General features: G+C 44.9%; 1 protein-coding gene across 4 annotated transcripts in view; it reads left to right on the forward strand.

The window, feature by feature from the left end:
- The window catches only part of PTPRM (protein tyrosine phosphatase receptor type M), a 645114-nt gene that overhangs the window by 429940 nt on the left and 192152 nt on the right, over positions 1 to 23022 (forward strand). For all 4 annotated transcript variants that reach the window (XM_043889726.1, XM_043889727.1, XM_043889723.1 and 1 more), the window contains exon 14: positions 3958 to 4090. In XM_043889726.1, the coding sequence (XP_043745661.1) occupies positions 3958 to 4090 (133 nt within the window). The remainder of the gene's footprint in view (positions 1 to 3957; positions 4091 to 23022) is intronic.

The raw sequence follows: 23022 nt of genomic DNA on the forward strand, positions 1-23022 counted from the left end.
GGCTTTAAATATCACCTGGCAACCCCCAAATGTTTGCCCCGAGTCTAGATTTCTCCACTTTATGCCCAACACCTACTTCATATCCTGCTGGGCTGGCATTGTGGGCCTCCAGGGGAAGTTTGTACGGTCTGTGTAGTGGTCAGAACCGGGCCCAGACCCTAGAGCCAATGGCTGAGTACATCCAGTTCTCAACCTGGCAAGCTTCTGTTACTGAATTTAGCATCCAACACTGGGCCAAGACAGAGTGGTTCCTGCCAAGTTGAAAACCAACCAACCACTGCCGTGGATAATCACTCCTTTTCTTTTGAGATTTTTTTCACATTGGATGTTATATCTGAAACCTTAAATAATGCAGATTCACTGGAACACCATCCTTTTGTTTTTTTGAAAAGCTCTTCTTGGTCATTAGAACAGTACTCCTGGAGCTGTCACTAGGAGTCAGCAGCCTGCACATCCGTGGAGGTGATATTCACCCTCCTTCCCCCTGAAATATTTAGCATATTTATCATTTTAGTGACTATGTCCAAGCCCACATAAGGCACACTTTTAGATGCATACATTTGAATTTATTCTCTTCAAAAGGAGCTACACGTGCGGACACGTGCAGTATCCTCTAAGTGGAATGCACAGTAGAGGGGGAAAAAATGCCTTTCCATGAAGAATTCGAATTTATACCAAGGGAAAAAAAAAGGAATGAAAGGTTGTAACATTAGAAAATTGGCACAAAAATAACAAGACAAGGGAAAAATATTGTTTAAAAAAACCTCTTGCCAAGCAGTTTGTAAGTTACACTGTTACATTGGTAGATTTGGGTAAGGGGGAACGAAGTGAGTGAAGTGAAAGTAGCTCAGTCCCGTCTGACTCTTTGCAACCCCATGGACTGTTTAGTCCATGGAATTCTCCAGGCCAGAATACTGGAGTGGGTAGCCTTTACTGTTCTTCAGGGGATCTTCCCAACCCAGGGATTGAATACAGGTCTCCCACATTGCAGGCAGATTCTTTGCCAGCTGAGCCACAAGGGAAGCCCAAGAATACTGGAGCAGAGAGCCTATCCCTTCTCCAGCAGATCTTCCTGACCCAGGAATCAAACCAGGGTCTCCTGCATTGCAGGTGGATTCTTTACGAACTGAGCTACCAGGGAAGCCCCAGGGGGAAAGAAACAAGCTACCAACAACAACCACTCTGTCACAGATTATCCTGTCTGTGGCTGACTGACAGGTCACAGCCACAGGTTTCCAAAGGGAAAAGGGAGAGAGAAGAGCGTCCTGAGGGGGAGGGACAGAAGCAGGTCCATTTCAGGCAGGATGGAGGGCAGAACACGGAGAAGGCAGGGATGGTGTGTCCCTGAGGGAAGCTGCAGTTAATGACACACTTCCGTGAGATCGTCCTGGGGTCATGATTTATTTCAGCCCAGCTTCTGTTTATGTTGCTTCTCTAGGGTAGTTCAGCCCCTTCACCCAGGTAGTAAGCTGGTGACTGTGTGGGCAAACCTGCAGGGCAGCCCTCCTCGCCCTTTTTGAGTTGCTCCCCCATTTTGCACGATTCCTGCCGTGATCACCTTGCCCCTGTGTCCTTTGGAGGCTGAACGTTGCATTTTCTTGGCCTGCAACGTGAAACAAGTTGAGTAAGTGCTAGGGAACGAGGATGCTGAGCTTCGCCGGCTGCACAGCGGGGCACTCGCCTGTTTCCTACAGGGAATGAGGGGTCGCAGGGCTGATGTCTCTCCCTGACCCCAGGATGGGCAGAATCACTCCCCGGTTCTCACGGAGCTTAGAGAACAGGCTAAAGCACAACGTGACTAGTTGTTTAGTTAACAGAACCAGACGTGTGACCGTTAACACGACCAACTCTGCTCTCACGGAGTGTTTACAGTGTATGAGTCTAATCCTTGTAATTGTTTATATTTAAATTTTTAAGCCATATCCAGCTTTTCTAAATAATTTATTCCCTGAGTATTTACTGGCATAATTTAGCTACAAAAAACGTAGAGAGTCATTTGTTTAGAAAGTAGTCTACCACCATACCACCCTGAACACACCCAATCTTGTCTGATCTCAGAAGCAAAGCAGGGTCTGGCCTGGTTAGTACTTGGATGGGAGAAAGCATACCTGGAGAACTTCTAATCTATCTCTAGTTAGATAAATGGAATGGCTCCCAGTGTGCCAGCATTTGGGAGAATAAAACCAATTAGATTTTTTTTTTTAAGTTTTCAAATTAGATTAAAAAAATCAAAATTGAAAACCATTGGGCTTTTTGTCAGTTTCGTGAATTTGAGCTATGTTATTTTTACATGGATGGCTGTTTTCACCTATTATTCATCTTTTAAAACATACACATTTTAACTTAAAATTTTTCTTAGCAGTTTAGTTAAAGAAGTACTATCCTTCAAATCTACCACTTGGCTATGTGTTCCAGTATTGGGGTGTATACTTCAGGTGTTATTACAATAAAAAATGGTAATAGTGATATCTTCAAGGTTCATCTGACACCTGTTTGAGGGACATTCTTTCAAACAGAATAGCAGGAGATCTCCCTGAAGTGGTCAGAAATAAAAAAGTCCTGTAAAGAGTCAATCAATCCAGAAGGCCTTGTATTAATAAGGTATGATTTTTGCATCACAACTACTCTCCTTGCTACCGTCGACTGGATTGGAAAGAAGACATGGTTTCAGGTGTCTCCTGCCTTGTGTTTCTCTGATCTTGACCAGTTCCATCTGTCTGATGGCCACAGCCATGTTCAGGGTCCAGAGTCTCCTATAAAATCTTAATATGAATAACTTTTGAAAGAAGCGTTTATACGTTCCCAGTGGAAACAGATGGCAAGTTATAGTCTATTCTAACCCCTGACTTCCCTGCTGTGACTCAGACCAAGCCCCATGTGGAGCACATAGGACATAGTGATGGTTAAAACCTAGCGAAAGGGTAGAAAGGACTGGTACCAAGAGTCAGTGTTAATTTCATTTTTCCCAACAAGAAGAAAATTCTAACGTGGGAGATTTGGACGTAAAATCCCCACTTTCCCAACGAGCTATATCAGTAGGGAGGGGACGTGATGGCTCAGATGCCAAGGGCTGTCATGTTCTGATGAAAAAGGGAGAAGCCCTTAGAAAGTGGATTCTGTTTAGTGAATAGAACATTAGAATCCTAATATTTTTCATCCCGAGCTCATTTAGCAGAGGTAATGGATATTTCATCAGACACAGATTTGACATTCCATTGCATTATACTGTAAACAGGACGGACGGTGTTTGGGAAATGGGAGAGCTAAGACAGTAGCCACTGGCAGGCCCTGGTTATCTCATTTAAACAGATACCAAATGTGGGCGACAGGAGTGTGATCATCGGCTGCTTCCCACTTTGTGAATAAATTGCTTAGAAGGAGTCTTTGCCTACCAGATGTGACCTAGATTTAGCTTTTCAAAGGCAGGGGGGTGGGGGGGAATATCTCTATTGTGTTAAAAAAAACAATTGCTGGTAAAATGCACAGTAAATGAGCTTATCTCCCCTCTCCAGGTGTTTGGGCTAATATGTTATGGAATTACTGCTTCATTTATGAAAAATAATTGGGGGAAGTGTTCCAGCAAATCAAATTTGGATAAAGGCTGAGGATGTCTATTGTGTTGTTAGCAAGTTTTTAAAAAGGCAGAAAGATCAGGGAGCCCATAGAGATAATAAAAATATTTTAAAAACTGTGTTTGAGAAGAGTCTCTCATAAAAGGGTCAGGCGTGGGTGTGCTTTCCAACTAGTGTTGGGGTTTAGTGAAATATGGAAGAACAATGAGAACAATTACACCCCTTTCAGCGCCTGTGAAAGCTGCTGAAAAAAATCAAAGCCCGTCTGTCTGCTGGCTCCGATAAGTCTTACGACTCTGTTAAAGGCGGCGAAAATTTAAAAAGCTAACGTTTATATTCTCCCTTACCCACCGTGTCTCTTTTCTTGTCTCCCCTACTCCTGCAGGAGCCGCCACTCCAAAACCAGTCCCAGAACCCGAGAAGCAAACAGACCACACAGTCAAGATCGCGGGGGTCATCGCTGGCATCCTGCTGTTCGTGATCATATTTCTCGGGGTCGTGCTGGTGATGAAGAAAAGGTGAGCCCCTGGCTGTTGCCATGCAGGTGCTTCTGGCCCACTGCTGGCCAAGAGGCTTCTCATGTGTGAAAGTGTCCTGTTAGTCCGTTGTCTTGGATGACCAAGCCACACCTGTGGCTCTGGTGGTTCCTATTTTGCATCATGTAGCAGTCAAGGTTATGGGAAAACATTTGGAGTCCGCAGCTGTGATTTTGTGTGACTGTGAAGAGCTTCTTGTGCCAGGTCAGCGTTAAGGATCAGCTGTCTTCCCACCAGTTGGTACATAAAGCTCAGCAGAATCAGTAAAATCACTTGTTCACCAGGAAATGTTCAGTATTAATACTTATTATCAACAGAATAGATCTTGAGGATACAAGCAAAGAGATTTCTCCTTCTCATGATAAGGAAGATAATGACAATGACGGAGTTTCTTGGGCCTGCATTATACACAGGCACCATGTCAGGGGATTAAACAGCACAGTACCCCACGAGAGAGGAACTCTCAGGATCAGCCAGACAGCGACTCAGGGCGTGGACACATAAGGACAAGGATGGTAACATGGTGGGTGTAGTAAGGGTGCCCTTTCTAGCCCGGGATGGTCAAGGGAGGAGAAAAACACGTATGGCTGCAAAAAGCAATCGTCACCTCCAATACATGAAAAATACACAATCTCTTTTGTCTTGTGGAGATGAGAACTTGCTTAATAATACAGTATTCAGCTTATATAAAAATGATCAACATAAAAGATAGATGGCAAGAAGCAGTAAGATAAATTATCCATTTTTTATGTGGTTTAAAATTAGTTATAAACAATTATATTCTACTGTATAGCACAGGAAACTATATTCATTTTTTTTCCCCTTTATTTATTTATTTATTTTTTTTCAGTGGGTTTTGTCATACATTGATATGAATCAGCCATAGATTTACACGTATTCCCCATCCCGATCCCCCCTCCCACCTCCCTCTCCACCCGATTCCTCTGGGTCTTCCCAGTGCACCAGGCCCGAGCACTTGTCTCATGCATCCCGCCTGGGCTGATGAACTATATTCAATATCCTGTGATAAGCCATAATGGAAAAGAACATGAAAAAGAATATATTGAATATATAAATATATATATATATACACACACACATGTAAAGAACCATCACATTGCTACACAGCAGACATTAACACAACATTGTAAATCAACCAACTTCAATTTAAAGAAAAATTAAAAACAATGCTAGAGTGTGAGCAAAAGTGCAGATCTAGAGGTTGACAAAGCCAAGTCAGGGAGGTCTTGTCTGGTCATCTAAGGAGCTAGACCGGGTCGTTAAGTCCACTGGTGTCCTTTAAGCATGTAGTAATGGGATGTGCTTTTTCTATTAGAAAGATCACTCAGTGTTAAGGTTGAGCCCAGCGAGGAGAGAAAAAGGCTCGAGGCAGGAAGACCAGCAACTTTAGAAATGTCAGGAGGTTACAGCCACTTGTAGGCCAATCTGGGGAGCCGAAGTAACACAGAAAGAACCTGTTGGTGCGGCCGTTGGCGGGAGTGTCCCCAGTCACGGGTGTATACGAGCTAGGACCTGCGGGACATGAAGAGGGGACCTCAGCCCTGCACTTTTATGCCCAGTCTTCCTGTGCCGTGGAGTGGACATGTGCCCTGGGCAGGCAGACTGTGCTGGCATGCCCCAGGAACAGTGCTGTCCACAGTCAGAGTTGTCCATCCACGTGTGCCCGGCTGAAGCCGGGGCTTGGACGTGGGCGCTCAGGGCTACTGTCAGAAGGAGGTCGAGGGTGAAGGTCAAATCTTGGGTCACAGGGATATTTAAGGGATGAGCTAATATCCAAATGTACAGGCATACATATACAGCTTTCCTTGCTTCTTCTTTCGTATTTTATTTACTGGTCCGGTGAGGCCTTAGGACGAGGCTCTGTCCTGGCTCATACAGGCCTAGCTAGTCCCCATCATTTCAGCTCCTCCTCCCTCTTGTCATTCACCTTTTCTTCTTTTCTCATTGGTCACACATCATTTAATTTCACTCCATTTTTAAAATATTCTTTCTTGTGTTGAGAACTCTTGTGATCTGCTCTCTTAGCAGCTTTTAAATATACAGCACTATAATGTTGTATATATAGAGACTCAGATGGTAAGAATCGGCCTGCAATGCTGGAGACCCAGGTTTGATTCTTGGTTCAGGAAAGATTCCCCTGGAGAAGGGAACTGCCACCCAGACCAGTATTCTTGCCTGGGAAATACTATGGACAGAGTATACTGGTGGGCTACAGTCCATGGAGCTACAAAGAGTCGGACCCAGCTGAGCAATTAACACTTTCTTACTTACTTACTAGTATAGTGATATTAAGTACAGCCACGTGCTGTTCATCCCATCCCCAGAACTTCTTTACCTTATAGCTAGGAGCCCCCTTCTCCCTCTTCACTTTGCTTATCCCTGGCTTCCTTTTCTTTTATCTTCTCTGCATCTCTAGCTGTCAGTCTCTATTTCTTTCTCCCTTATATCTCTGTCTTTTTCTTCCTCTTTTACTTCTTCATCACCCCTCATCCACTTTCTCCTGGCTGCTCTTTTTCTCTCCCACCTCGCTGTTTATATAGAAAGCTTATCTTTGGTACTGGTAGTTTGTACTATTTTTTTAAAATATGATCCAGTATAAATTCTAAGCAGCCCTAGGCCCTTGCATGCCTAGATATTAAAACTAAGCATTTTGGAGAGTTGATTTTTAGTCATGGGAATGTGTTGGATTTTTGTGTCATCTGGCAAGTTCTCTGTGAGGAATTGCCTGAAACCACCAATCCAGTTGCCCTCATGACCTTAGCTAAATGTTAATTCATCCTCCAAGGGTCTGCTTCTGCTGGATTAATTTATTATTCTACCTTGGACTCTCAGGCAGACACGGAGGTTATGTTATAAATTATGCATTTGAAGAAATTGCCGATGGTAACATATGGCCTTGATACAACTTTAGACTAAATTCCAATACTTCCTATCAAATTTGCATGATTATTTACTAGATAATAGCCTTAAAAGGGTTATTTTCACAGCACGTGCCACTTTGGTATTTGCTCTTTCTGAAATATAGAATATGCTGCCTTGTAAGGCAAATTTGTCAGGAACTTGTAAGATTTTGACCTAAACAATCACGTGGTTCAGACTGTCCTAGTTAATAGAAATTCCGAAAACTTCTGATTGCTCAGGGTTTTCCCTCCAAGTTGAAGCCTAAAATTTTAAATGTGTTTTTAACAGAACAGGTAAACATGATAGTAATCACAGGTAAGTGGCTGGAGAGTTATTGATACGGAATAAGCTGCAGGATTTGGTTAGCAGCCAGGGAGTTTAGATTTGGAATTCCTGGATCTGTATTTTAACCAACTCTGTGATTCTGAACTTCTTTGCCCCTTAGTTTATTCATCTGTAAGTTGAGCAAACTGCACTCGGCCACATCTGAAGTCCCACCCAATCCAAAACTCTCAGACTTTCTATTACGTGGCAGCTGATGGTGACACAACTACCCAGCTGGCGTCCTACAAGGGCAGTGAGGGCTCCTTATGTATCTCATGCTATAAACATACCCGGTCACTCCTCCAAAGCTCACTTTGTGCAGTGGAATTCAAGTCTCCATTGAGTGTCGGCTGGTGAAGGTTCATCTTTCAGCCACATGTTTCCTGTTGTCATACAGTAGGCTCAGTTAAAGGGGACCAGCGGAAAGATGAAATGAGAGAGAATGAGCAGCCAAGAGCTGGCTTTGATTGTAGTGTTGGTCATGTTTGCTGGTTCAAGCCTATGCTCATCAAACTGGGAGACCCACTCCTGCCCAGGCTAGACTCAGTAGCCAACATGAGCTTGTACCATTGGTCATAAAGACAGCCTGAGCCAAGGAAAAAATGTGGGTGAAGCAAATGCATCAGTACTTCTGGGAATGCAGGTGGAAGTCTGTGCCACCGGGGAAGAGTCAGTAGTGACCATCTGGGTGGGCCAGTGTGCCAGGCCACGTGGGCCTGAGCTCTTGGGAGAGGGGAACAACAAATTTCCCTTGAAGATGTTGCCGATTATTGTCATAGCTAAGATCGTGTGGGCTTCTGAAGGGCCAGCCTTCTCTAAAAATTATTTACTGAAGGTAGGCCTGGAATAGAACCTGTAAAATCTATTCTCTTTGCAACCCTATGGACTATATGGTCTATGGAATTCTCCAGGTCAGAATACTGGAATGGGTAACCGTTCCCTTCTCCAGGGGATCTTCCCAACCAAGGATTGAATCCAGGTCACCCTCATTGCAGGCGGATTCTTTACCAGCTGAGTCACCAGGGAAGTCCAAAATTGGTTCAGCTCATACTAACTCAGGGAATCCTTTCACACCCAAGTCATAATGACTAAAAACTGAGACGACCTTCAGTTTTATTTAGCTATAATGTTTTATAACCTATCACAAATTAGACTAGTTGTTACCTGTTTGTGAATATTTATATACTGGATCCTGGCCTAGAAAACAAACCTACTCTCCTTAATGCCTTTTACAAGACCTTTACATGTATTTTTATTTTTTTTATTCTTTAGGTAAAACAATTTCTTAATATTTTCCCCTTCCCAGTTCTTTTGAGGGTGCAGTATTTTGATGCAGCAAATGTTAAGAAAGGGTGTTAAGATGAATATCTATGAAATAAAAAAATCTCTCGCAGAGTCACATGACAACACACTCAAAATTAATGTAAGTTGAGTAGAAGATACTTAGTTTTTATCATTTTCATCCCTGTATAATTAAGTATATTTGTATAAATGAAAATGCCTGCATTTTCAACATTTTTTCATAAGGAATAATTTATCTCAATAACATGTTTGACAGAATTTAGTATATAAACACCATTGATTTTTATCCTGATTAATTATATTTACTATTGTTTCTAAAATTGCTATAGATCTTTTAGAAATTTGAGAACATTTATATCAATTACAGTAATATTTCTGTCTCAGTCATTGTGGTAAATAGAAATTACAGAAGTTGTGACAAAATGGAAATCATTAAAGAGATACACAGTCTTGATCAAAATAGCAAATGCTAGCTCTCCCACTGCATGAACACCTGTTATAGGTAAATATGACTGTTTTCATTCTGTAGCACCATACCTCACTCTCCTTTCCATAAAACATTTTAACACATGTGCATTTTGCAAATGTGAACTTCCCAGGTGGCTCAATGGTAGAGAATCTACCTGCCAATGCAGGAGACGTGGGCTTGATCTTGGGTCAGAAAGATCCCCTGGAGAAGGAAATGACAACCCATTCTAATATTCTTGCCCGGGAAATCCCGCGGACAGAGGAGACTGGAGGGGTACAGTCTAGGGGGTCGCAATCTTTTGTCAGACATGACTTAGCGATTAGACAACAACATTTTGCAAATGCAGCTTATGTCATTAAATATTTAGCATCTTTCCATTGTATTTAAAAAACAGTGTAACTACCAAGAAAAAAAAAATTCAATACTGTAGGTAGAGTATCAAAAAACATCATGAAACCAAAAGTAAGGGAGAAAAATCTGATGAAAGTCCACTTTCTAAAGAGATATCTGAAAAAAAAAATAAAATAAAATAAAGAGATATCTGCAGTGTGTGAGTAGAGGTAAGTTGATATTAACTATAATTCACTTACTAAACCTGTTTACACTTGAGATAGAAAGAAGTTTTTCCACCATATTTAAGGGTCAGTTGCATGTGAAAAATGTGTCAAGTCTGAATGCTTTATTCAAAGTCCTATTTCAAAATCACATTTTCTGAAACCGTATTGAGACAGTCCCGTGTAGCCATGTCTTTGTGACTGTTTAGATTATGTGTCGGAGAAGGCAATGGCAACCCACTCTGGTACTCTTGCCTGGAAAATCCCATGGACAGAGGAGCCTGGTAGGCTGCAGTCCATGGGGTCGCTAAGGGTCGGACACAACAGAGCGACTTCACTTTCACTTTTCACTTTCATGCATTGGAGAAGGAAATGGCAACAAACTCCAGTGTTCTTGCCTGGAGAATCCCAGGGATGAGGGAGCCGGGCAGGCTGCCGTCTATGGGGTTGCACAGAGTCGGACACGACTGAAGCGACTTAGCAGCAGACTATGTGTACTTGACATGTAGTCGTATAAATAAAATCAGGTGCTGAGACTCTTCTGCTCTAGCACATGCTTCAGCACATGTGAAACAGGACACACATGTACCCAACTGGTCTGGAAATGCCCTCCTAATTAATTAGCTAGTGTACTTTGGTTTTCTAGATGATACCTGAATGAGCTCCTTGTTCAGTGGTAAAATATAAATTGATCTTATTTTTAAGATTTGTTTTTGATGTGGAATATTTTTAAAGTCTTTATTGAATCTGTTACAATATTGCTTTTATTTTATGTTCTGGCTTTCTGACTGCACAGCATGTGGAATCTTAGCTCCCTGACCAGCAATGGAACCCTCACCCCCTGCATTGGAAGGCAAAGTCTTAACCACTAGACCACCTGGGAAGTCCATAAGTCGACCTTTGTCAGTTCTTTTCTAACCAGGACCTTATGTGGTGACCCTAATAGCTCCCGTAGTCACACTGTTTCTGGATTTGATCTATTGGTTTATTTAACTATGTTCTACTGGGGGCTCCTTATAAATATTTTCTTTTAAAAAGGAAAGTGGGGAACACAGGCGCTGGTTGTTTTTTTTGTTTGTTTGTTTTTAACTTAACAGGAAGAAAGTGTCAGAATGATAAGAGGCAGTCACCGGACTTTAGAATCTCACAAACCTGGGTTCACAGCTCCTGCTTGGTGCTGGCGTAAATTCAGGGGCGTCATGTAACCTCGTGTTGGCGTAAATTCAAGGGTGTCACATAACCTCATGTTGGCGTAAATTCAGGAACATCACGTAACCTCTCTGAACTCAGTTTACAGATGTGAAATGTGATGATGATTTGTACTTCTCGGGGCGGGGGGTGGGAGGGGAAGTTAGGAAAATTAAGTAAGAGGACTCAAGCACATAGTTGGTACTTGATAAATAGTAACCCAGAATTTCAGGAAGCTGTTCAAGATCACATGGGTGGTACTCGGAGAGCCTGGGGTACATCCAGGTGTGTCTCACTGTTCCCACCTGCTGCCCTGGTTGCAGCAGTCAAGCTCAGAGGTGCCTCTGGCTCAGTAAACCTCAGCTGCGCTTTGCAACCAATAGTTAGAGACACTGAACAGTTATTGTCTTGTTGCCATTTACTCTTGCCAGAAATCTACACGTATTTCGAATTGGCAGCATGTTTTAATCTCCTTTCTGAGCTATCACTGGAGAATAGCTGCAGGATCACTTTTTCCTCTTCCTCCTTAACAGAAGCATTTTGTAAATCCTTTCGAACGTGTGTGTTCATGGCATTCTTGGAGCCATTGGTTTTCTCCTGAGAACTCACAACAGAGAAGATGCTGTGTCCTCGTCTGTTTAGTGAGTGGGAGAGCTTTGTTGAGTTTTATAGTAAGCCTTCAGCAATTGAGCTTCACTCCCTCCTCCTCAGACACAAACCCTAGGGTCTGGGGGCTGTGGAGGATCAGCAGGCCCTGGAGATGGGAGGCTGACATGGGCCCCTGTGAGCTATGTGGCCTGCAAGCTGCTGGCTTTGTGACCCCAGTTTCCTCTGTGTAATGCCCCAAAGGGGTTCCAGCTGGTGCTAGTGGTAAAGAACCTGCCTGCCAATGCAGGAGATGTAAGAGATGCGGGTTCGATCCGTGGGTTAGGAAGATCCCCTAGAGGAGGGCATGGCGACCCATTCCGGTATTCTTGCCTGGAGAATCCTATGGACAGAGGAGTCTGGCAGGCTACAGTCCATGAGGTCACAAAGAGTTGGACATGACTGAAGCGACTCAGCATGCCCACACGCACAGTGCCCAGAAGGCATCATAATAGACCTTTCCTAGAGTGTTAGGAGAAGATGAAGTGTCATTGGCATCATGGTGCTGGCCCCAGTACTAACTATGTGGTCAGTGCACCACTGCGCTGGAGCTGTGTCCACTCTCAGGCCCATCACACACCTTAGAGTCTTTGTTTTTGCCCCCGGAGGCCAGCAGGAGCAAGAGCTGGAGGGAGTGTGGTGTCCACTTGGAGAGCGTGGGTCTCTGTTGAAAAGGTGGCTGGGAGGAAGGCCACCAGGGCCACAGCTCATGGTCCCTGCAGCAGGGCCAGGTCTGGGCAGACTCTGGAACTGAGAGCACAGAGGAAACCACTCCCAACCAAACTGGCCCGCGGTCTTCCTTGTGCAGAGGCCCCTGGTCCATCCGGGGTTTTACTCCCTACAGAGAAGGAAGCCGGGTGCTGGGGCCCGGATAGTGCCTCCCTTGGGGGTTTCCCCACGGTCATGTGAGTGGGCACAGCCTGGGCACTGAGCACAGATTCTATCTGAACCTGTCAGACCCGGACTTGGTCCAAGGCCGGTCATCAGGACAGAGGACGGGGGTTCTCTCTCTCCCGTATCCAGAGTAGCACCCTGCATCAGTAGGGATCCCGAGCCCACTTCACAGCCCCGGCCTCTCAGCTCTCACAGGAGTCCATTGAGGGTGGACCCTCTGGCCATGAGACCAGCCCTGAGCTGGGCTCTCTCTGCCACCTCAGGGCACGGCCATCCTATTGATGCCTACCTGAGTGCCCTGGAACTTTCCACCACAGCTCGTTTGTATCTTGTATCCATTTGCACAGCTTATTAAAACATGTTCTTTCTCTATATCTTACCCTTGAGGTTCAAGTCTAACAGAACCTATAAGGGGGTTGCATGTTTACCACTGAAACTGATGGTTCTCCGAGCTGGCTGGCCCCCAAGGCTTGTTGATGTTCCCAGCTCTGTCCCCCAGGCTCTTTGTGCTTTGTAGAGGGCGTCCGTCTCATTCATGTTGGCACGACCTTGCATTCTAGGTCATAGAGTAGGAAACACCCAGGACATGAAAACTGAGGATGCTTCATTTAGGATGATAGGATGACGACCATCATCCTAAGACAGACATCACTAAACCTGTCTTCTTGGTCAGTGAATCCGTGGATTCAAACTTACCACTTCTTCAATTCTTTCTTGTTTTTTATTAATGACTGAAACAGTAATGAAAAATGCTTTGACTATAGGAAATATATATAGGTTAAAAAAAAAAAAGCAAGCCAGTGTCCAACCTGACTTCTTTGGGAAAAATTCATGAACCCTCTACTTCTAACATAAATCTGAATTTCTTTTTAAGAAGGAAAGACGTTATAGCTGAAATCTTTAATCTTCTTTAATCATTTATGAAGAAGATAAAGAGGAGCTACCGTGTTAATTAGTAGAGGATGTTATTTCTTTTTTCTTTTTTTTTTTTCTTTTTTTGGCATATCTCAGCTTTACAAGATGCTGCAGTAAATAATGTATTGACAAATAAGAAAGGCACGTCATTGCCCAGTATCCTCACAGACTGTGCCCTTCAAGGTATATCATGCTTCATTGGGTCCATTGGAAAGAGTTTGGGTTGTTTTCATATGTAACTCCCTTCTTGGCACTGATGTGGTGAAACTAAAGTAAAGCTATTTCTATGGGTTTTACTGTAATAAGGAAAAACTGACTCGCTTATTAAGTCCAACCTTCTTCTATTTGTTTGTAAAAACAACACAAAACCAAAAGTTGGCCAAAAATGTAGGCCAGGTTATCCTAAGCATGGCCCATTTTCTCTCTCCTGCATACCCAACCATGAATACATTTTTATGTTATATTCCTGAGATGACTTGGAGCACCATGCCCCAATGCCAGAATTCCAGCTTGGACCTAGTATTCAGTGCTTCCCAGACCCACCTCGTCACAGTGCTCAGACCGCTCTCTCCAGGCATTCAGCCTCCTGAATCACCTGGGTACCATCTGCCTCTGCTCTTAGATTCTAGCACGTTACTGGCTGTGATGTGGTCCTTTCTAATCATCTTTGACACCCTTTCACACCCAGCACAGTCTTTGCCCCTAATGGACATGTAGTATATTTAGTAATTAAAGACTGAAAACACTCCTTTCATGCAAACAGTCCTTCAGTGCCACCCTGGACATTGAATTGCTTTTTATTATAGGGATGTGGAAGTTTTATAATATAAGATGCTTCATTAATTTTTCCATACTGTAGGCTTTTTGGTGAACAGATTCCTTCTTTTGAAAAGTATAATTTTTAAAGGTCTGAATAACAATTACTTACATTTTCAACATGATGTATTAAAATCGTTTAAATGAATAAGGATATATTTAAATTCAGATACAGCTTAATTAAAAGAAAAATGGGCTCCTATCTATCATCTACTTAAATTATCACTTATTTTTAAACCACCTTTGAAACATTTTTCGTACACAGTGTACTGCCCTGCATGTTTTTCACAAACAACATCAATTGAGATAGAAATTATTATATTCACAAAATGAATAGGAGCCTCAGGATGAATTTTTCTCTATACAATGAGCACCTGCCCTAAATAAATTAGAATATCCAGTTTTCCAGGTCTTCCATTCAGCAGGTTCACAATGGAAATGCTCAGCCTTACGTCTTGGTAATTCACGTGGGTCTGCAGCCCTGTAGTCACTGATAGCTCTCCCACTGCATCCACACATGGGTCTGCTCCTCCGAGTGCATTTGATGAGAATTTATGATAAACATTAGCTCACTGGCCTTATGTCAGAAGGAAAACATTAAGAGAAACAAAATCAGGGAAAAGCCATTTCCTGAGTGGCTTAATGTCCGTGTGTGGTTATCAGGAGCTGTCAGAACATCCTTCATCCTTTCACCTGATGTGTCTAAACCGGGTGGTGGGTTTGGAGTCAAAAGTCAGTCGTGGAAGAACTTGGCCACTCCTCAAAGTGGATCCGTGCCTGATTCCTAGGAATAGTCCTCACCTTTGCTAAACAGAAAGGGAGGGAGGAAAATCTCAGAAGTACGTTAAGACCACGGGAACAAAGTGGTGACATAGCATTAACTGAAACTCTCGGCTCGGCGGCTGTCATCTGGGAGTGGTGTTGTCACCTTAGGGGCCACTTGGACATGCTTGAGGGTGTCTGCATGGGGAATGGCTTAATTGTACACATCTGCCATCTGCATGGTTCCGTAGTCACAATAATCAAGATTCTTCTTTATAATTTATCAAGATGTGGCTGACTCAGAGTTTGCGTCTGAAAGTCACAGGAGGCCTAGTTTAAGCATCACAGTCAAAATTGCCTCCCGGGGGCCAGGAAAACTGACCAGGTGGTGAGGGGGGCACCAGGAGAAGAGCAGGTCTAGAGAAGATCTGGGCTGTTTGGGTCCCTTAGGTGTGCTGAAACGTAACAGACAGTCCTCTTCCCTTCAGCCCCTGGAGAAGCCAAAAGTCTTGATTTCTTTTATTAAATCTACTAAAGTTTTTATCATTGGCAACTAACCATTTTTTTGATACTCTGTTGGCCAGATAAAATGGGTATCCAATCACCAATCATCAATTGCTGATTCCCAGTTCTATTTTAAGATAAACAGAGCAGGAGATGTGAAAATGACCCTATTTAAAAATTCACCTACATGCTTCTGGCTGTAGATGATGTCTTAGACCAGGAAAAGACAATGGACTCCTTCCTTGTCCATGTCCTTAGCATCTGTGGTGGTGGTAGTTTAATCGTAAGTCACATTCGACTCTTTATGACCCCATGGACTATAGCTCACCAGGCTCCTCTGTCCATGGGATTTCCCAGGCAAGAGTACTGCAGTTGGGTGCCATTTCCTTCTCCACTTCAGCTCCTGAGATGCCCTCAAATAGGTGAATAGGTGGCTCCTGCTTGGAAATACATGATCATTTAATCTTCGTTTATCTTGTCTGCGATGCTGACAGTAGTTTGGATAGTGGATCCCCAGTTTGTGACGAGAGCAGTCCCGTCCTTCTGCATGTAGAACGACTGTTGACTTCTGTATCTCTACTCGATGGCTGCACATAGAATGGCTATTGACTTCCGTATTGCTCTCTCTAAGCCAGGTCGGGAAACTTTGGAATCTAGAGGAGCTTCAGATTGCAACATCTATTAAAGCGCCATCGCTCAGAAGATTAACTTTAAATTTATTAAATTCTGTTTCTATTTTAATCATCTTCCTGGTCTTTCAAAACAATTCCCCTGCATAGGAGAAAGGTTCCTAGGCTGCCCCTGAAGCCAAATCCAGTGGCTGCACTCCGACTCTGAATTAAATCTCAGAGACAGTTTTGGATAAAGTAGAAGAGAATAGCTTTATTGCTTCGCCAGGTAAAGGAGGGGCCGCAGCATGCTAATGCCCTCAGAATTCTGTGTCCTACCCTGGAGGGGATAGTGAAGCTCTTTATAGTCATGGTTCAAAAAGGGCATGGTCAGCTTATACACTTTCTTCTGATGGTTGGTGATGACATAAGTGGGCTTCAGCATCATCAGCATTTTGGTTCCAACAGGTCTGGGGTCTCCCTGCTTGTGGGCAGTAGACAGTTAAATTCTCCCCCCTGGTGGGGGTTTCAGTACCTGCAAAACAGCTCAAAGTTATTGTTATGTGTTTCCCTTAAGGGGAACCAATACCTGCCCCAAGTCTGCACTATTGTTTCTTGGCTGTTCCTCCCCTGTCTCTGCATCTCCTCCATTCCCTGATTAGTATCTGTTTGAATCTGCCCCCTGGAACTCAGTCAGGGAAGGTCCTGGGGACTGAATGAAGCTTACTTCCTATAATCAAGGAATGGGGGACACAGGAAGGCTTTTGTGCCCAAGAGGCCCACAGGGCCCTGCTGGCTTTCACCCCTGGTCATGATCATGGTCATCATGTGAAGGGAGTCTCACGATAGAGGGTTGAGGGGAGCTGGCCCCCATCAGCAAGGCCCTCCTGATAGACTGTGGCTGGCTGACCCAGTCAGAGCCCGGGGTGCCGTGGGTTCTCCCACTGCATAGCCAAGCCCCGGTGACAGAACCAGGCTGCCTGCTAGCACTGTGGCTGTTGACTTCGTGTGCTGGGTTTGAGAAGGAACCGGATTTATGGATCTGCTATCGTCTGAGAATAGAAAGGTCGTGTATTTCCCTGTGTGTCCTTTACCTCCAACCCAGCACACATCCATCTTTATGACCTGTCTTTAAGAAAGAGAATCCAAATGTAAATAATCTCCAGGGCCCTGGAGTTTCCAAGCTGACCCAGTGTCCAGCCCAAGACCCTAGTCGGTGCTGACCTCAGACCACAGTCATGAGAATGTCCTGCTGCTTGGGCCCTGGTGACTCCTGGAGCCTCCACAGCACACCAGGCAGACCTGAGACCACAGCCCTGCCGCCCCTGCTCAGTGGGCATCTAGCACTTTGCCAGGAGCCCCCAGGAGCCCAGAGTGACCCCACGGCATGCCACGCTCACTCTGGGGCCAGGACCACCCGCTGTCACTTGCTGGCAGGAAATTGCTCAGTGCCTGAGCTCCAGTGCCTTCGCTTCCAAAGCAGTTTGATGTCTTATTGTCCTGACCACTGTGCTGGTGTCTGGACTTAAATAATCCATCCGTTAGGATCTCCAAAGAGCTTCTAACTCACCCTGAGACTCCTCCCTAAGTTCTAAAATGGTGATTTTTTTTTTAATCTGGAACCTTGGGGTGCTGGCCTGATTCTGTAAACCTCACCTAGCTCTAGATCATTTCTAGTTTATTGAACACCCCTCCCATGGGGACATGGGCTTCTCGGGTGGTGCTAGTGGTAAAGTACTCACCTGCCAATGCAGGAGACATATGAGACGCAGGTTCGATCCCTGAGTCAGGAAGATTGCCTGGAGGAGGAAATGGCAACCCGCTCCAGCATTCTTACCTGGAGGATTCCATAGACAGAGGAGCCTGGCGGGCTATAGTCCATAGGGTCACAAAGAGTTGGACACAAGTGAACAACAGCATGCATGCACACACGCGTGTGGTGAGATACACACCAGTGTGGCACTGGTGAGGTCTGCACCCCATCCTGAGCACCCTGCCATCCACAGTTTATACCCAGGTTGGCGGTGATAACTCCCAAGGGAAGCCTCCCAGGCACAGAGCCCCTGACGATATTTTAAAGAAGGAAAACAATCTAAACTGTGTGTTCTTATTCTGCATACATGTTTACTCTTATGATCTACACTGATGCGAAGAACAACAACAGCAACAAAATTTAATTGAAGTTAGAAGTCACAAAGTAAAATGATGGTTCATTATATGAACGAAGAAACCAACTCTAGTATGAATGTGGTTGATTAATGAGCTTCATTAACAAGTTCACAGTTGCAGAGGTCAAAATTATAGGTCTGATGACATACAAGGTAACACTCTTCTGTCACGTTCAGGTCCTTTTCCTAACACAGAGCATCTAAGGACATCACCAACAATTATTTTAATCCCATGTGTTCTATGACTTATAAAATTTTGGATTCTCAGAATATCTTGTATTTACTATCCTGAACAGTATGTTCTTTTAGCTTAAACTGAGGACATTCAGCAATCATTTCTCTTTCAGATGTGACCCTGCTAACTTTAAAGATAATATGTGAAGAATCTACAACAATTAAGCTGGGAGCTTTGAAAAATAACAAATCCAGTGACTGAAGCTAAGGAAAAGAAAATATCCATAACAACAGATCCATAAACTAAGAGAGAAACTAAGTAGGATAGAGAAAGACAAATTAAAGTAGATTTTTGGATTCTAAATTATTGTTGACTGTGATACGTTGAGGGGCTTCCCAGGTAACTCAGTGGTAAAGAAACTGCCTCCTGATGCAGGAGATGCAAGAGATTCCATCCCTGGGTCGGGAAGATCCCCTGGAGGAGGGCATGGCAACCCACTCCAGTATTCTTGCCTGGAGAATCCCATGGACAGAGGAGCCTGGCATGCTGCCATTCCATAGCGCACAAAGAGTTGGACATGACTTAGTGACCGAACAACAACAGACAACGGATGTCACGACAGGTTTTGAAGGACTGCCCTCACTGTTCTACCCAACAGTCAGCCTTAGAGCCTTGGGCCAGTCTTGGCACTGGGGGCTAGGCTGTGATGGAGTGTCTGCCTTGTGGACGCATAGGCCTGGGAAGCTGAGAGGGTTGTTCTGTCTGGCCCACAGCAGGAGAAAACTGATGTGACTGTGCATGTTTACCTGAGGCTAGAAGGGCCGCAGAAATACATCTAGCCACATTGAGAGCAGGCAGCCCAAAGTGTTCCTGCATTGTTACCGACAGCAATGACAGCAAGGAGACCAAATTGCCTCTGAAAAGCACCTCCTGAATTGTCACCTTAATACCCTCCTAAAGCCAGGCAGGATGGCCATCAGCCTGGAACCAGCCAAAACACATGTGCTCAGATTGCTGGGGAGGCACTGCTTATTTCAGTCATAAGTGAAGACAACCATGTGCCCCATGCCTTATTTTTAGACACCAGCGGGTCTAAATGTGGGTCGTGCTGGCGGAGGCTCTCGCAGCTGTCAATTTTTTAAATTTTCTTGACTAGTAACAGCAACTCTGCACAGATCACCAGCAAGCAGAACGTGAGTGTGTCTAGCGTTCTAGAAGCTCACAGCACTTCAGGTCCAGTCAACATCACTCCCCTGTGCAGGCTGCAGAATTTGTGCAATTTCAGCCTTAGGGGTTTGATTAAAAAACAGAAAACAAAGAAAATAAATTCAGTGCATGCTGCCTAAAATGTAGAGCTATGGCTCCTCTCAGTTGAATGAAGCTTGTGTGGGCAGGTCCCGAGTTGGTCTTTGGTTTGCCTGTTTCTAAGCAGACTTACTGTCACTGAGTTGACTGGAAGCCCCTGAGGTTAAGACCATAAAATTGAGTGAATAGACAGCAAATCCTGCCAACATGAGCCCTGGGCCCTCTTCCCACCACGTCCCCCCACTCCTCCCAGAGGTGGTGGTGTTTTTCAGTCACTCAGTCGTGTCTGACTCTTTGCGATCCCATGAACTGCAGTACGCCAGCCTTCCTTGTCCTTCACTCTTTCCTGGAGTTTGCTCAAATTCATGTCCATGGATTCAGTGATACCATCGAACCATCTCATCCATCTCATCGAACCCCCTTCTCCTCCTGCCCTCAAATCTTTCCCAGCATCAGGGTCTTTTCCAGTGAGTCAGCTCTTCCAATGAATATTCAGGGTTGGTTTCCCTTAGGATTGACTGGTTTGATCTTCTTGATGTCCAAGGGACTCAAGAGTCTTCTCCAGCACCACAGTTTGAAAGCAGTAATTCTTCGGCGCTCAGCTTTAGCTCAGTGGCTGCGAAAAAAACCCTATGACCTGTATTGTAAGCAGCATTCTCATATTTCCCACCTCACGCATTGGGTGAGAGAAGAAAATTGTGCCCTGCGTGAGACAGGAGCAGGGCGAGGTGAGGTGGGCAGGCTCAGAACTGCCTCGAGAACCCAGTTCTGCCCCTTGAGCTCAGGAAGCAGAGAGTGGACCTGAGTGACTCAGGTGCCTTTCAGAGCCTTTGACTAACCAAGCAGCTCAGTGGGCTTGAAATGAGCCACAGAGAATGGCCACGTTCACGCCTACATGATGTTCAGCGCTCACTGTCCACATGTAGGAATCCAGGTTAGACCTGCAGCCTCTCTCACACAAACGCAGTGAATACCCGGCTTGGAAACCCTGCCGCCGACCCCGCTTCTCCCACGTGTGACGTTAGACCCGTGAGTCCGCACAAAGCCTGTCATTGCCAGGCCTGTGTCCCATGTCACCCCTGAGGCCAGGTCTGGCTCCTCGGCGTTCCCTCATCAGCTGGGCTCATCGTTTAGGACACAGTCCACAATGTAGACCCTGATTCCAACCCACAGGAAAGCCCGGACCTCGAGGCTCCAGCTGGGTTCTCACGTCTCACCTGTGAGGGCCTCAGAGGACAGGCGAGGCCGCGGGCTGTGGGGACACACGATCTAGTGTGTCCTGCGTGTCAGTGCTGCCAGGCCTCTCCTGAGGAGGAGCCGCTTGCTGGCGCTGGTGGAGGCCTCTGGGGTCCAAAGGCAAGGAGTCTAGTGTCCTGAGTGAAGGAAGTCCCTGCAGCGTGAGGTTCGCACCTGAACCAGCCAGGTACAGGCTCTCCAATGGGGTCTGCAAATCTCCCTTCAAAAGCTGGCCGGCTTGGCCTGGAGTCCTGGTGTGTGGAAAGTTGGGTTAGATGAATGTGACACCGTGGCTCTTAAGTTTGGGTCCCTGTTGACATCATGTAGCATCCTGTGGTGGTAGTTTAGTCACCAAGTCCTGTCTGACTCTTGTGACCCCGTGGACTGTAGCCCGCCAGGCCCCTCTGTCCATGGGGATTCTCCATACTGGAGTGGGTTACCATGCTCTCCTCCAGGGGATCTTCCCGACCCGGGGATTGAACCCTCGTCTCCTGCATTGGCAGATGGGTACTTTACCACTAATGCCATCTGGGAAGCCTGTGTAGCATCTGAAAGTGAGACAGATATTACCTTCCAGTGATGCAGAGAATGGGATGGTGAGCCTTTACAGTGGTTTATGTCTCACTATTTTGGCTGGCCCTGGGGCTCTAAAGTGACTTTCATTCCACGCCTGCTTGCTTCCTCCCAGCTGTATCTCCCACTCGTATTCTCTGCTGCTGGCAGGAAGCTGTCCCAGCCCCCCAGCTCTGGACAACAGTGCCGTGTTTCTAGCACTCAGCTAAAAATACTTACTGACATCTGTATCTATTTCAACATCATTTCACAGTATTAATCGTAGTCTGAAAGGTATTTCCTCAGAGCTATTACATATCTTAAATGAATTTGACCAGGACATGTTTTCAGTTTGATCACAACTAATCTTAATTGGATGCCAAACTGCATGGTTTTCACATTAAACCTGGCGGCCCCAGACCACTTTATAGCCAAACCAAAATAACAGGAAACTTACAACAAGGTCTTTATAACATCTTTTGTAATTCTTACAAAATAAGCTTTGAAGTAGCATCATAAATATTTTAAATTAAACTTAGCAAAAATAAATGCATAAAGCACAGTTAGTGCCTGTGGTACTCTCCGTTTTAATTTTTTTCCTCCCTCTCACTAGCAAATTTGCTAAATTTGGTAATTTTCAGGCTGTTTCTTCTACATTAGTGAGAAAAATAAGTTAGTTTTATATTCATTTTTCTTAAAATAACTATTTTCTCAAGTTCCCTTTCTAAGTAGAATCAGCACTCAATTATTTGTGTTAATGGAGGAAAAAGATGATTCGTATAAAACAATGGATAATCACAAGTTGTTTACACAGGGGGAAACTGCTGAATTTTGTGAAACAAAGCTGATATATGGGCTGTTACTAACCCTGTCTTCCTAGATTAGGTGGAAGAAGATGTCACTGGTGCAGATCTACACAGTGACAAAGATCATTACTCTAGAATTCCCCTCCCTGGGGCCTGTCAGGTATGTGTCCCACCTCGGGACAGCACAGACCCCCGGTCACCGTTTGCAGGTATAAATAGAAACCTCTGTTCACGTGTGATCCTCATTCATCCGGTATCACACAAGTAAGCCCGGACTCCATAGAAGTCAAATAAAACACAACTCGTTCCTGTTTGATTTTTGAATTAAATTTCTCTATAAACATCCTGTCAACAACCTTAGAGAGAGCTTCCTTTTTTTTATTCATTTATTTTTGTCTACTCTGGGTCTTTGTTGCTGTGCAGGCTTTCTCTAGTTGCAGCAAGCAGGGGCTACTCTTGGTTGCGGAGCGCAGACTCTAGGCACATGGGCTTCAAAAGTTGAGGCGCACGGGCTTAGTTGCTCCCCAGTATGTGGAATCTTCCCGGATCAGGGATTAAACCATGTCCCCTGCATTGGCAGGCAGATTCTCAACCACTGGACCACCAGGGAAGCCCTAGAGAGAACTTCCTTAAAGAAATATTGTGAAGTGAAAGAGATCACCAGCCCAGGCTGGATGCATGAAACAAGTGCTCAGGCCTGGTACACTGGGAAGACCCAGAGGAATCGGGTGGAGAGGGAGGTAGGAGGGGGGATCGGGATGAGAAATAC

This window comes from Cervus elaphus, chromosome 27 (genome assembly GCF_910594005.1).
Source record: "Cervus elaphus chromosome 27, mCerEla1.1, whole genome shotgun sequence".
Classification (NCBI taxonomy): Eukaryota; Metazoa; Chordata; class Mammalia; order Artiodactyla; family Cervidae; genus Cervus; species Cervus elaphus.